Source organism: Sturnira hondurensis, unplaced genomic scaffold (assembly GCF_014824575.4).
Source record: "Sturnira hondurensis isolate 20B ecotype Veracruz unplaced genomic scaffold, ASM1482457v3 Scaffold0017436, whole genome shotgun sequence".
NCBI classification, from domain to species: domain Eukaryota; kingdom Metazoa; phylum Chordata; class Mammalia; order Chiroptera; family Phyllostomidae; genus Sturnira; species Sturnira hondurensis.
Window position 1 is genome coordinate 17182768 of NW_028090067.1, and position 13127 is coordinate 17195894.

General features: G+C 46.6%; 1 protein-coding gene across 2 annotated transcripts in view; it reads right to left on the reverse strand.

Annotated features, from left to right (window-relative positions):
• The window catches only part of FAM227A (family with sequence similarity 227 member A), a 39019-nt gene that overhangs the window by 21351 nt on the left and 4541 nt on the right, over positions 1-13127 (reverse strand). The window contains exons 2-7 of one of the 2 annotated variants that reach the window (XM_037068027.1): positions 12873-12942; positions 11324-11400; positions 9325-9471; positions 7417-7518; positions 6842-6946; positions 5179-5302 (exon numbers count right to left, since the gene is read on the reverse strand). In XM_037068027.1, the coding sequence (XP_036923922.1) occupies positions 5179-5302; positions 6842-6946; positions 7417-7518; positions 9325-9471; positions 11324-11400; positions 12873-12942 (625 nt within the window). The remainder of the gene's footprint in view (positions 1-5178; positions 5303-6841; positions 6947-7416; positions 7519-9324; positions 9472-11323; positions 11401-12872; positions 12943-13127) is intronic. The other variant, XM_037068029.1, reaches the window with a different exon arrangement.

Here is a 13127-nt window from a genome sequence, read left to right on the forward strand (position 1 = left end):
GGGTGTGAGGATCAGATCAGAGCGCCCCGGGGACCTGTGACGTGCTACACAGATGTAAAGGCCCTGCAATGATCTGTCTTCCTGTCTACCTCCTCTGCTTTTACTGAACTCTGAGCTTGCTGAGCACAGGCCTATTTCTCTTTCCACCTGCAGGGCTTAGTATTGAGCCCGGAACATAACAAATCCGTACTTAGTAAATTTTGTTCAGCCTATTATCACACTTAGCTAAGTACCAGAAATAGGTTCACCCTAAATATTTGACGGAGATGCTTATGGGATTAACACTTTTCTTTTAAGGAAACTGAGTGTTTTGGGGTCTTGGCTTCCTAGAACCTGAACCCTCAGACATCAGAGGGACTGTTTCCCTCATCCTTTGGTTTAGGAAAGGAAAGACCAAGGGTCGGTCCAGACAGTTGAGCCTCCAGCAAAGCCGTTTACTGGACAAAGTCAGTGAGGAGGTTTGTTGTTACCGGGGATGGATGAGGAGAAGGAGGCTCCGCCCTGGACAAAAAGGGGAACAGGAAGGGGAAACGGAAGAGGAGGCAGCAGGGCAGGGCGGCCTAGCTCTGCGTGGACTCCGTCTCAACGCCGGGGTCTGGACGGCTGCTCCCCATTGTTTGCTGTTCAGTTTCTCTGATCCTGACCACGGTGAGGGGATTAAACGGGTGTGCAGAGAGGCGCCGGCACGGCAGAGCGTTATCCGCAGAAAGGCCTGTGGGCAAGACTGGCCCTCAGCGGGCACCTGGGACCTTGGCTGGTAAATATTTCCTTACACCAATATAAACTTTCCCTAACCACCTAGAAGAAATGGATAAATTCCTAGAAACATACACCCTCCCGAGACTAAATCATGGAAGAAACAGGAAATCTGGACAGACAAATAATGGGTAAGGAGACCGAGTCAGTAATTAAGCCCCTCGTCCAACAAAGAAAAGCCCAAGACCAGATGCTTCACAGATAAATTCTAATAAAATTTAAAGAATTAACTTCAATCCTTCTCGAGTTCTTCAGAAAAAATTGAAGGGAACACTCCCACACTCATTGTAGGAGACCAGCATTATACTGACACCAAAGCCAGCGAAGGGTACAATAAGAAAAGAAAATTACAGGCCACTATTCCTGATGAATACTGACGAAAAGTTCTCAACAAAGCCCTAGCAAACAGAACCCAATAGCACAGTGAGAGGAGCACACGTCACTGTGAAGCAGGATTCACCCTCGGGATGCCGGGTAGTGTGACATACACACAACAATAAATGGATATATCACGTTAGTAAAAATGAAAGGTAAAAACCACATGTTCATCTCAATAAATGCAGAAAAAGCATCTAACAAAATTCGACATCCTTTTGTAATAAAAACTCCCAAAAAGCTGGGTGCAGAAGGAACACATGTCAACGTCCCGAAGGCCATCTGTGACAAGGCCGCAGCTACATCGCACTCCACGGCAGAAGACCTTCTAGGATCAGGAGCACAAAACTGCGTTGTCCGCCCTTCCCACTCCTAATCAACACAGTGCCAGGGGTCCTAGCCAGAGCAAGAATAAGAAGGAAAAAACATCCAACTCAGAAAGGAAGAAGTAAAATCATCTCTATATGCAGATGACTTGCTATCATATTTAGAAAACCCTTAAGATTCCATAAACGCCGTTAAAACTAATAAATGAATTCAGTGAAGTTTCAGGATATAAATCAATACACAAAAATCAGTTGTGTTTTTATACACTAACAAAGAACTATCTGAAAAAGAAATTTTAAAAAACCCACTTACAATAACACCAAAAACAATAAAATACTTGGGAATAAATTTAGGTAAGAAATTAAAGTATCTATATATTGAAAACTATAAGACATTGATGAAAGAAATTGAAGACACAAATAAATAGAAAGATATCTCATGTTCAGGGATCAGAAAAACTAATATTGTTAAAATGTCCATACTACCCCAATCCATCTATAGATTCAATGCAATCTCTATTGAAATTCCACAGGCATTTTTCACAGAAGTAGGAAAAAAATTCACCCTGGCTGGTGTAGCTCAGTGAATTGAGTGCGGGCCTGCGAACCACACGATCGTGGTTCGATTCCCAGTCAGGGCACATGCCTGGGTTGCAGGCCAGTTCCCAGCAGGGGACGCACAAGGGGCAACCATACATTGACATTTCTCTCCTTCTCTCCTTCCCTTCCCCTCTAAAGATAAATAAGTAAAAATCTTTAAAAAAAATTCCTAAAATTTGTATGGATCCACGTAAGACCCTGAACTGCTGAGATAGTCTTGAAAAGAACAAAGATAGAGGCATCACACGCTGATTTTAAATAATGTTATGAAGCTATAGAAATCAAAACAGTATGGTATTGCCATTAAAACAGAAATATAGATCAATGAAACAGAATTGAAAGCCCAGAAATAAACCCACACATATACAGTCAACTACTTTTTGAAAAGAGAGCTAAGAATACTCAATGGAGAAAGGACAGTCTCTTTAATAAACGGTGTTGGGAAAACTCAATATACACATGCAAAAGAATGAAATTAAACCCCTATCTTAGACCACTTACAAAAATCAATTTAAAATTGATTAAGAATGGGAGTGTAAAACTTGAAGCCATAGAACTCCTGGAATAAAACCCAGGGGAACAGCTCTTTGACATTGGTCTTGGCAATGACTTTTTTTGGATATCACACCAAAGCACAAGCAACAAAAGTGAAAATAAACAAGTGGGACTATATCCAGCTAAAAAGGTTCTATGGAGCAAGAGAAAAAAACAAAATGAAAAGGCAACCTACTGAATGAGAGAAAACACTTGCAAACCATACATCTGACATCTGATGAGGGGTTAATATTCAAAGTATATAAGGAATTCATACAACTCAATAGCAAAACAAATAACCCAAGTAGGAAATGGGCAGAGGACCGGAACAAATGTTTTTCTGAAGAAGACATACAACGACCAATAGTGCATGAAAACGTGCTCAACATCACCACGGGTCATCAGGGAATGCAAATCCAAACCACGGTGAGATGTCACCTTCCACCCATTAGAGTGGCCATCACCCAAAAGGAGACAAATGCCAGTGGGGGGTGGGGAAAGGGGAACTCTTGTACCGTCGGCGAGAATGCAAATTGGCACAACCACTACGGAAAACAGTATGGAAGTTTCTCAACAAATTGAAACCAGGATTGCCACACAATCCAGGAACCTCACCTCTGGATACGTATCCAGAGGAAACGAAATCACTATCCTGAAGACACACCCGCACCTCCACACCCACCGCAGGTTACCGACAACCGCCAAGGCATATAAACCACCCGGACTCCCGCCTGTGGGCGGTGGGCAAAGAGGCAGTGCATGCACACGCAGACTGTTATTCAGCCACCGAAAGAATAAGGGGAATAAGTCAGAAAGAAAAATACTGTATGATTTCACTTGTGTTTAGAAACTTAACAGGCTAAACTCAGTTTGTTCTTAATTTCAGTGTCTGGTTCTATTTTGCTCGCTTGTTTGTTTTGTTGATTATGTTCCAGTTATAGGTGAGATCATATGGTATTCATCTGTCACCACCTGGCTTATTTCACTTAGCATAATGCTCTCCAGTTCCATCCATGCTGTTGCAAAGGGCAGGAGCTCCTTAAGTGAGCAAAATAGAACCAGAGACATGCAAATAAAGAACAAACGGACAGTAGCCAGAGGGGAGGGGGGAGAGGGCTAACGGGGCAAAGAAGGGGAAGGGTCATCAAGGAACATGTAAAAAGGACCCATGGACAAAGACAAGGTCAGGGGAGAATTGAATGTTGGGGGGGGGTGAGTAGGGCAGGGGAGAGTAATGGAGGGGGAAATAGGGACAACCGTAGCTGAACAACAATCAAAACTTTTTTTTATTTTATAAAAAGGCTGAAGCCAGAAGTGCAGAGTAGAACGGTGGCTGCCAGGAGCGGGGGTGGGGGACGGGGAGCGGACAGTCAGAGGGGCCAACTTCCAGTCACAGGCGGGACAGGGGCTCAGGATCTGATGCGCAGCGCGGTGGCTGCAGCTAACAGCACTGCACTGTCTGCTTGAGACCTGCCGTGACCGTGAACACTCAAAGCCCTCACCACAACAGCCACCACGGAAAACGGGGATGGTGTGAGGTGAAGGGAGTGTCAGCCAACCGTGTTACGGTCGACACTGTGCAACGTATACATTTATCAGAGCATCGCACTGCACCTTACACCCACACAATGTCACATGTCAACAACATATCCATAAAGCCGGGGAGGTCGCTTCCGTAGGGGGTAAGAGTGGTTCGCCGTGTGCAGACTGCTTGTGAAACAAGGTGGTTGATGCCGAACCCCTGCCCCCCAGACATTTGGATACGTGACATAGTACCCAGGTGTCTACACGACTAGAACCCAGGAAAAACCGTGGGTGCTGCTTCTCAAGTGAGAGTCTGTGTGAGTTCTCCTCGCCAGTCTCCTAACGTGGGGATTGTCTCCGAGACCGGGGTGCTCCCTTTGCCCTGGTGGTGTGGCTCAGTGGGTGGGGCACCCTCGAGAGAACTGAAAGGTCACTGGTTGGATTCTCAATTGGGGCACATGCCTGGGTTGTGGGACAGGTCCCTGGTGGGGGCGTGTGAGAGGTGCCAATGTTTTTCTCACACATCAGTGTTTCTCCCTTTCGCCCTCCCTTTCCCTCTCTCTAAAAATATGTAAGATCTTAAAACAAAAAGTGCTTGTATTTGCATAGTATGTAGTACACAGGAACCTCTCGATAAATGGTAGCTTTTTGAGTGTTCTCAGAAAATGTCTGGGTTGCGATGGGGGAGGTGGGGAGGAGACGGAAAAGCAGCTGAACAGCAAACATAACACGGGCACTGTGTGTGCTGCAGCCAGTGGGGCCGCCGGGCAGCACCCGGGGCAGGGTGTGAGGGAGGGCGGGATGTTCTAACCAGCATACTGCTTTCGGGTTCCTGAGTTCTGGGCTGGATACAAGAAGAGGACAAGAAATGTCTCAGAACTGTTTTGAGGAAGCAGGAAAATTCTATTCTTAAGCTCCAACTGTACACTTTACTTTTTTTAATGTCAAGGAGAGCAAAGGACAACTGCTTCAATGAAGCGGGGTGATGGCAAAGAGTAACATACTCGGGTGGAAAAAATAGGTGCAGAACTGCTTTCCCCAGGAGAAAGCAGGTGCCCCCTACCTGAGATCCACAGGCTCATGGTGTTACAGACGTCGGACTTGAACTCGTGTGAGTTGAACCAGGACTGCGGGAAGCAGCAGCAGAAGCTGGTGTACAGGCCCTTACTCAGAAGTGATGGCAACCTCTGGGGGGCAAGCAGAGGGCCTGAATGCATACATGCATCAATAAAAGCAGCTTTCCCTGTATATTGAATTATGTCTTCCAGGAGCTGGGACGACATTACAGCAGCTGTGATGATACACTGGGGGCTTATCAGGCCCAGAGGCCTTACAAAGGTTGTGCCGTCGAACCCTCTGGGCAACTCGGTGAGGGAGGCATTATCGGCTGAGGCACAGAAAGCCTAGGGGACTTGTTAAGGGGTCACTTAATCATTGGGATGTAAGTATGTCCCAGCGTCACTGTACTGTTTCACCTCCCACGCACTCTGTGACACTGCTCCTTCCTATAATCCCTGCCCTTAACGACACTGGGGATTGTATTTTTAAATCTGCCCTATCAGGTACAAAGTACTGAATTATTATTGTTTTAATTCATATTTTTAATTACTGCTAAAGATGAACTTTTTCTGGTGAATTTCTAGTTTATGAACTTTGTCCATTGGCCTATGGGGTGTTTCATTTCTTTCTTACTGATTTGTAAGAGTTTTTATGCTGTGTAACATATTCATATACAGTACAGGTATTTTTGCCTAGCTTCTCATTTGCCTTTTAACTTTGTACTAATTTTTAAAAAATTTTATATAATTAAATCAGTCTTTTCCTTTATTTGGGATCATATTTAAAAAGTCCTTCCCCACCCTCAAATCAGGCAAATATTCACTTATATTTTCTTTTAGCAATTCTTTTAGTACATATATACATATGTTCATATATAAAGTAAGATGTGTGTTCATATAATTTTTAAAAATTATATGCTTATTTAAATGCTTCAGAAACACACAGACTAGAAAAGAGCCCTGGCTGGTGTGGGTCAGGGAACTGAGCGCCAGCCCGTGAACCGAAAAGTTACGGATTTGATTCCTGGTCAGAGCACATGCCTGGGTTGCGGTCCAGGTCAGGCCCCCAGTCAGGGGCGTGCCAGAGGCAGCTACACACTGATGTTTCTCTCCCTTTCTCCCTCCCTTCCCCTCTGTCTAAAATAAATAAATAAAATCTTTAAAAATAAAAGAAAAGGAAGTCACTTATAACTTTATTTCCCAGAATATAACCATTGCTAAGAGTTTGGAAAATATTTTTCCATACTTTTTTCTATTCATAGGCACACACACACACATATATATATATATATATGTTTTTAACATAGACTTGCATAAATTGCTTTGTTTTTCACTTAAAATATAACATTATATCTTTCCCAATCAGTACAGGGTGGGGTAAAAGTAGGTTTACAGTTGTGAACATGTGCCGAAAGAGAGTTCATTCGTGTATTATTATTTATTAATCATTGTATTATTTTCTACCTGAAAAACCGTATCCCTGCTTTTGCCCCAGCCTGTACATACAGACCTGCCTCACTGTAGGTGCTGCGTTCAAACTCAGTGCGTGAATACACACAACTTGCTAGTTACTCCCTCATGGAAAGAAGTGAAGGGCATTCCGCTGGCATTAGATGTGAACGGCTACTGCGTGTGATCTTTTCCCCCAAAACGGTGGCCATGACTCACTTTTAAGATAGCCTCCTCGTAGTGGGACCTGGACCCATGGAACAAGAGAGAGGCATAGTGCTGGGCTATCCGGTCGAACAGCTTGTTCTGGATCTCTCTGTTTGGCTGCCAGGAAGAAAGATAGAGAAGGAATTACTGAGTTCCTTGTTGGAAGAGCCAAGGGCTGAGATTCTCAAATAAGAATTTCTCTTAATTTTAGGAATCTCATTCTTAAAATTGTTATTTAGGAAATAACATAGCAGTTTGTTTTACAGGGTTTATAAAATGTGTCGACAGGCAGAGAGCTGAAGAAAGGTCCTGACTTTACTCTCAGCCCTGCCCTTGACCAGCCTTGCGACACGGAATAGTGGACTAGTTCCTGAAGCTCAGGGAAGCTGGAAGACTGGGGGCAATGGTAAAGCGCAGGGATGAGGACAAGGCATGGGAGGGGAAGGGGTGGGGTGACTGGGGGGGAGCCGCAGGGGTGGTCCATGGAGTCAGAGGGGCTTACGGCCCGCGGTAACGAGGTTAGGTGGGATTTGTGCCATGGGAAAATAACCTGAGCAAGGGAGACAAGCAATCAGATTTGCATTTACCTGGAACCTTTCATGAAAGACCCACCAGAAGCTATCCAGCCATATGGCTCTCAGAGAGGGAGAAGAAAGATACTTCTCTAACTCTCTCTGCGAACAGAAAGACTTGAAAAGAAACAAAAGTGCACATTATTATTGTTGCTGTTACTGTTCTTTTTTATTATTTGCCTGGAGTCACAGGCAGATTCATAATCCTCTGTACTCAAAACCTTCCTCTCCTCCTTTACTGTCCCACACTCTGTCATTGTTACTAATCTCCCCATTTTCCCACCAGCTGTCTTTGGAGTCAACTTCAAACACAAACACCTGTCCCTAGCTGATGTGGCTCAGTGGATTAAGTACCAGCCTGAGAAACAAAGGGTCACTGGTTTGATTCTCAGTCAGGCACATGCCTGGGTTGCTGGCCAGGTCCTCAGTAGGGGGTGCACGAGAGGAAACCACACATTGCTGTTTCTCTCCCTCTTTCTCCTCTCTGAAAATAAAAATAAAATCTTTTAAAAAATAATAAAACTTAAAAAAAAACCCAAGCACCTAACTTTACAGTGAATGCTGACCATTTGCTTTGCCAGGTGTTTTCACATATTCTCTTTTAACCCTAAGGGCACAGGCGGCAAACACAAGGCCCTCGGGGCGAATCCAGCCCTCCACCTTGTTTTATCCAGACCAGCGCCTTGTTTCTACCTGGTGGCAGCACCGAGCTCTCACTAAACTATTAAGGAGTAGTTACATTTACACAGTCCTAAAATTATATTCGGCCCTTTGAAGGCAAGCACGAGGCTGATGTGGCCCCCAGTGCAAATGAGTCTGACACCCCTGTTCTGGAATAATCATAGGAGGCAAGTGTTATTATCTCCATTTTACAGATGAGGAAACTGAGGACTAGAGAGCCGAAGTCACTTGCTCAAAGTAAAACAGCTCACAAGTGACAGGGCCAGGATCAGGCAGCGGGAGGAAAGAGCGAGAGAGAAGGAAAGGGAAGAGAATTTGAAGCAAGGGGTGATTTGAAGCAAGCAGCGGTGATGGGGTGACTAGTCGGAGCTGAGGGGACAATGACCAGAGCTGCTCTGGAAACACAGGAGCTGTGCGACTGTGAAGGGCGACGAGGGGGGGCGCCCCTGGAAGGTGGCCGAGACCACTTTCTGGGCTTTTCCCCTCGAGAGCAGCCAGCCGTTGTCTCTATGTGAAACACAGGTTCTCCTGGGCCTCGGAAAACTCCCTCCCTTCCTCCCTGAGGAAGCCAGTGCGTGCTGCTCTCCGCGTGGGTTGCTCACCCCACGGTGCACCATGGGGCATGGAAAGAAAATACTCTAACTAATGTCTAATTAAGATAAAAAGAAATTAAGTTTACTGATATGCAGTGTAGCAATTGACAACAGAACATACATATCACACATTAAAAAAGCACATACCGCCCTGGTTGGTGTGGCTCAGTGGACTGAGCGCCAGCCTATGAACCAAAGGATCAATGGTTTGATTCCCAGTCAGGGCACATGCCTGGGTTGCAGGCCAGGTCCCCAGATGCACTGAAGAGGCAAGCAACCATACACTGATGTTTCTCCCCCTCTCTCCCTCCGTTACCCTCTCTAAAAATAAATAAAATCTTTCAAAAAAATTTAAAAAGCATATACCCTGAGAGTGTGCACTCAGAATTTTTCGCTCATCGAATATGTGACCGAAACAATATGAAGACTAGTGCTCTGGTAGAAAGAATCCAGGTTTTGGAGGTAACACGGGCTTGGGGTCTAATCTCACCTAAGTCACTTGCAAACTGCGTGGGCCTCAGTGACTTACTCAAATGCTCTGGGGTGTCAAACCAGGACAGCTGCATCTGCGGCAGGGTGCCGGCGAAGCTGGGGCGCTGCTGGGCCCACGGGCGGGCAGCACACAGGTGGGCTGTCTGCTCTTTCTCACCTTGCCACTGAGGGTGCTCCGCTCAGACTGGACCACATTGTCCACCATGGCACAGAACACCACGCCGTTGGGGAGTTCACTTGGCCTGGAGATGTCAAACTGGGTGCACTGGTACAGTTCCGCCAGCAGGTTTTTATCGGCTGTTTTCTGAAGCCAAAGAAGCAGAACATGAAAACGGGCTCCATCAGGTTGACAGTTTCCGACAAGAGGGTATCTTCCCCCTCGCGACCTTCGGAATGCTGAAGGGAACGGGGCGCGTGCACGACCCCAGCTCCCCTAACCAAACACCCACTCACACTATTTCTCTTTTCCCTTTCAGCCTGTGAGCACGTGTGTGCAGATGTGTACATGAGACTACTTTACACACACATGCACACTCAAATTTCAAATTTCTCATCTGAAACGACACATCCTAGCCGTGACCAGTGTGGCTCAGTGGACTGGGCATTGCTCCCCAAGGCGAAAGACTGCCAGTTCGATTCCCAGTCAGGGCTAGTGCCTGGGCTGTGGGTCCGGTCCCCAGTCAGGGCGTGTACAAGAGGCAACCAATCAATCGATGCTTCTGTCTCACATCGAAGTGCCTCTCCCTTTCTTTCCTCTCCCCTCCCCTCTCTCTAAAAGTAAATTAAATATAATAACATACCCTATTAACAAGATGGGCTATAATTATTTATTTATTTTTTAAAGATTTTATTTATTTACCTTTAGAGGGGAAGGGAAGGAGAGAGGGAGAGAAACATCAATGTATGGTTGCCTTTCGCGCGTCCCCTGCTGGGAGTTGGCCTGCAGGGAAATGGCCTGCAACCCAGGCATGTGCCCTGACTGAGAATCGAACCGTGATTGAGTCGCAGGCCCGCGCTCAATCCACTGAGCTACACCAGCCAGGGCTAAGATGGGCTATAATTAAGTTAATTACTTCTAATTAATACTACTGCCATTATACTCAAGTTCATGATAAAACTGGGAACATATAGTTTTCCCCCCTCCTTGGGTTATTTATTTAGTATGACTTTTTCAAAACGTCAATATGAGGTCAAAGAATACGACTACCCTTATGGTTCTTAATACATATAATTAAATGGATTTTTAAAGTAAAAATAAAATGTGACTAAAAAATGTAAAATTCTGGAAAAGTAGAAAGAGGAAACCAACTACCACCCGCCAAAGTCACCGGCCAGGAACGTTCCAAGGGCGGACCTGCTCTCTGATGGGTGCGGCGCCCGCACGGGGGGTCGGGGTGGGGGGGGTGGACCGCCGACTGAACGCACCGCCGCCGAGTCAGACAGCCTGGGCTCAGACGCCAGCTCTACCATTTAGCAGCTGTGCCACCTGGGGCAGGACATTTAAATCCGGTCAGCCACCATTATGGGTCATAGGGCAGTTTCCATGCTGACTCTCAACTGTTGCACTTGATGCTGTGTGGGAATTTTCTAAGCTAAAAGATTTTAAAAAGATACAACACTGTACTGTTCACATTCTCCAGCACTGAAGGGCTGAGACACATCACACCTGAGGAGCTGAAAGAGCAAGCTCAGAACCTTAACGGGGAGGCTGCTGGAGAGGGCCAGCAGTCTGGCCGTGGGTCCGAGCATCTGAGCAGGAAATGGGGATTGGCCATCAACCATGCATGATGGCGGACAGGTCAGCTACGCCTGAATCTCAGCCTGCATCTCAGCTTCTCAGGCATCTGCAGGGACCGACAGACTCGTCCTGCGGAGCGGTGCGACCCAGGGGCTCTGTGAGCTCCATCTGAACTCACTGTTCGTAGGTTCTGCAGACAGATGAGTGACCTCTGGAACGTCCCCCCATTCTACCCTTTTCAGGGTGCTATATGAAATTCTAGCATTCTTAAAACACTTGAAGATCCTCCACAAAGAGAATTGTGAGTTCCTGTGCTGTGGCCATCCAGGCACCCAGGACTTCCCCTGCTCTCAGGAACAAAAGTGACCTCGTGCCCAGCAGAAAGCAGCCAGAGACTCAGGAGTAGGTGGTCCCTTACCCTTTTAACAATGAAAGACTTGACGTTCCTGGATTCTGGGCTGCTGCAAGGAGCCTGTGGTTTCCTTTGGCTTGTGTCTGCAGGAGAATGGAAGAAGAGGGCGGGGCATGAGGAACCTCGGGCCGCCCCTGCTACGCTGCAATCACAGCAGTGATTTTTCACTCGCCCTGAACTGCCTGATGACACTCGTACCCCTAGTCTCACTAGATCCCGCCTGTGGTGTTGACTTATTAAGAGTCCCTTCTGCCCTGGCTGGTGTAGCTCAGTGGATTGAGCGTGGGCCTGAGAACCAAAGGATCGTGGTTTGATTCCCAGTCAGGGCACATGCCTGGGTTGCGGGCCAGTTCCCAGCAGGGGACTCACAAGAGGCAACCATACATTGATGTTTCTCTCCCTCTCGCCTTCCCTTCTCCTCTAAAGATAAATGAATAAAATCTTAAAAAAAAAAGAGTCCCTTCCTTGCCCTGACTGGCATGGCTTGGTTGCTTGGGTGTCGTCCCACAAAGCAAAAGGTCGTGGTTCAATCCCTGGTCAAGGTACACACTTGAGTTATAGGCTGGTCCCTGGTTGGGGCATAAGAGAGGCAGCTGATTATTGTTTCTCTCCCTCTCTTTTTCTCTCTACAAAATAAAATAAAATAAAATCTAGAATAAGTAGCATAGACAGTGGGGAGAAAATGAGGAGGGCAAGAGTAGTGTGGGAAATGTAGAAGCTAAAGAACTTATGACACATGGACATGAAGTAAAGGCGGGGAATGTGGGTGGGAGAAGGTGTGCAGGGTGGAGGGGAATGAAAAGGGGAAAATGGGACAACTGTAATAACATAATCAACAAAATACATTTTTAAAAAAGAAAAAATAAAATAAAATCTTTATTTAAAAAGGAGCCCCTTCCTTATTTATTTATTGTTTAAGATTTTATTTATTTATCTTTAGAGGGGAAGGGAAGGAGAGAGGGAGAGAAGTATCAATGTATGGTTGCCTCTTGTGTGTCCCCTGCTGGGAACTGGCCTGCAACCCAGGCATGTGCCCTGACTAGGAATCGAACAGCAATCCTTTGGTTTGCAGGCTTGTGCTCAATCCACTGAGCTACACCAGCCAGGGCGAGTCCCTTCCTTATCTGATCGGACCGCTTGAGCCAGAGGAGGAGCCGGGAGAAGCAGACAAAACGTGGGCTTTGAAATCAGGCTGGGATGAACCCAGGACCCTCCAGACAGGCTGTGAGACTTCTGGCTGGCCCCCAGGCTGCTCCTCATCCACAAAGTATGTCAGTGGCACCAGCCTCACAGGTTGGAGCATCAGGAAGATTAGACAGGGGAACACGGCGAGAGCACCCGGCACACCGTGGAACGTATCATAGTAGGTGGTTCTCGGAATGGTACTGTCCTCCCCTCCTCTGTTGCCCAGTGTCAAGAAGTCAGGTTCAAGGCTCCTTCAGAAGAGGACAGTGGTATCCTCGTCTGAAACTCAGGACTCCTACTCCATGCGTTCCACATACTGAAAAGCCAAACCCCGCAAAACACCATCCAGACCACGAGAAAGGGTTTTTGCCTCTGACTCTCGAGCTGCCGTGACTGCTCTCTGTTAAAGCCTTCTTCTCCAACTCAAATCTCTCAATTGCCTTCAAAAACCAGAAAGAAAGGAGACATTAAGGACTGATACAAATACTAGTGGATGGTGGGGGTCAGGGACGAGGCCATTTCTCCTGTGGGTGTGCAAATGGCCTGGAGCAAAGTTTGGGACAGGGCCTCAGGCCTTTCCGTGGCTGGCAGGGCCTTGGTGGCCACTGACCTCATGCCCCTCCTG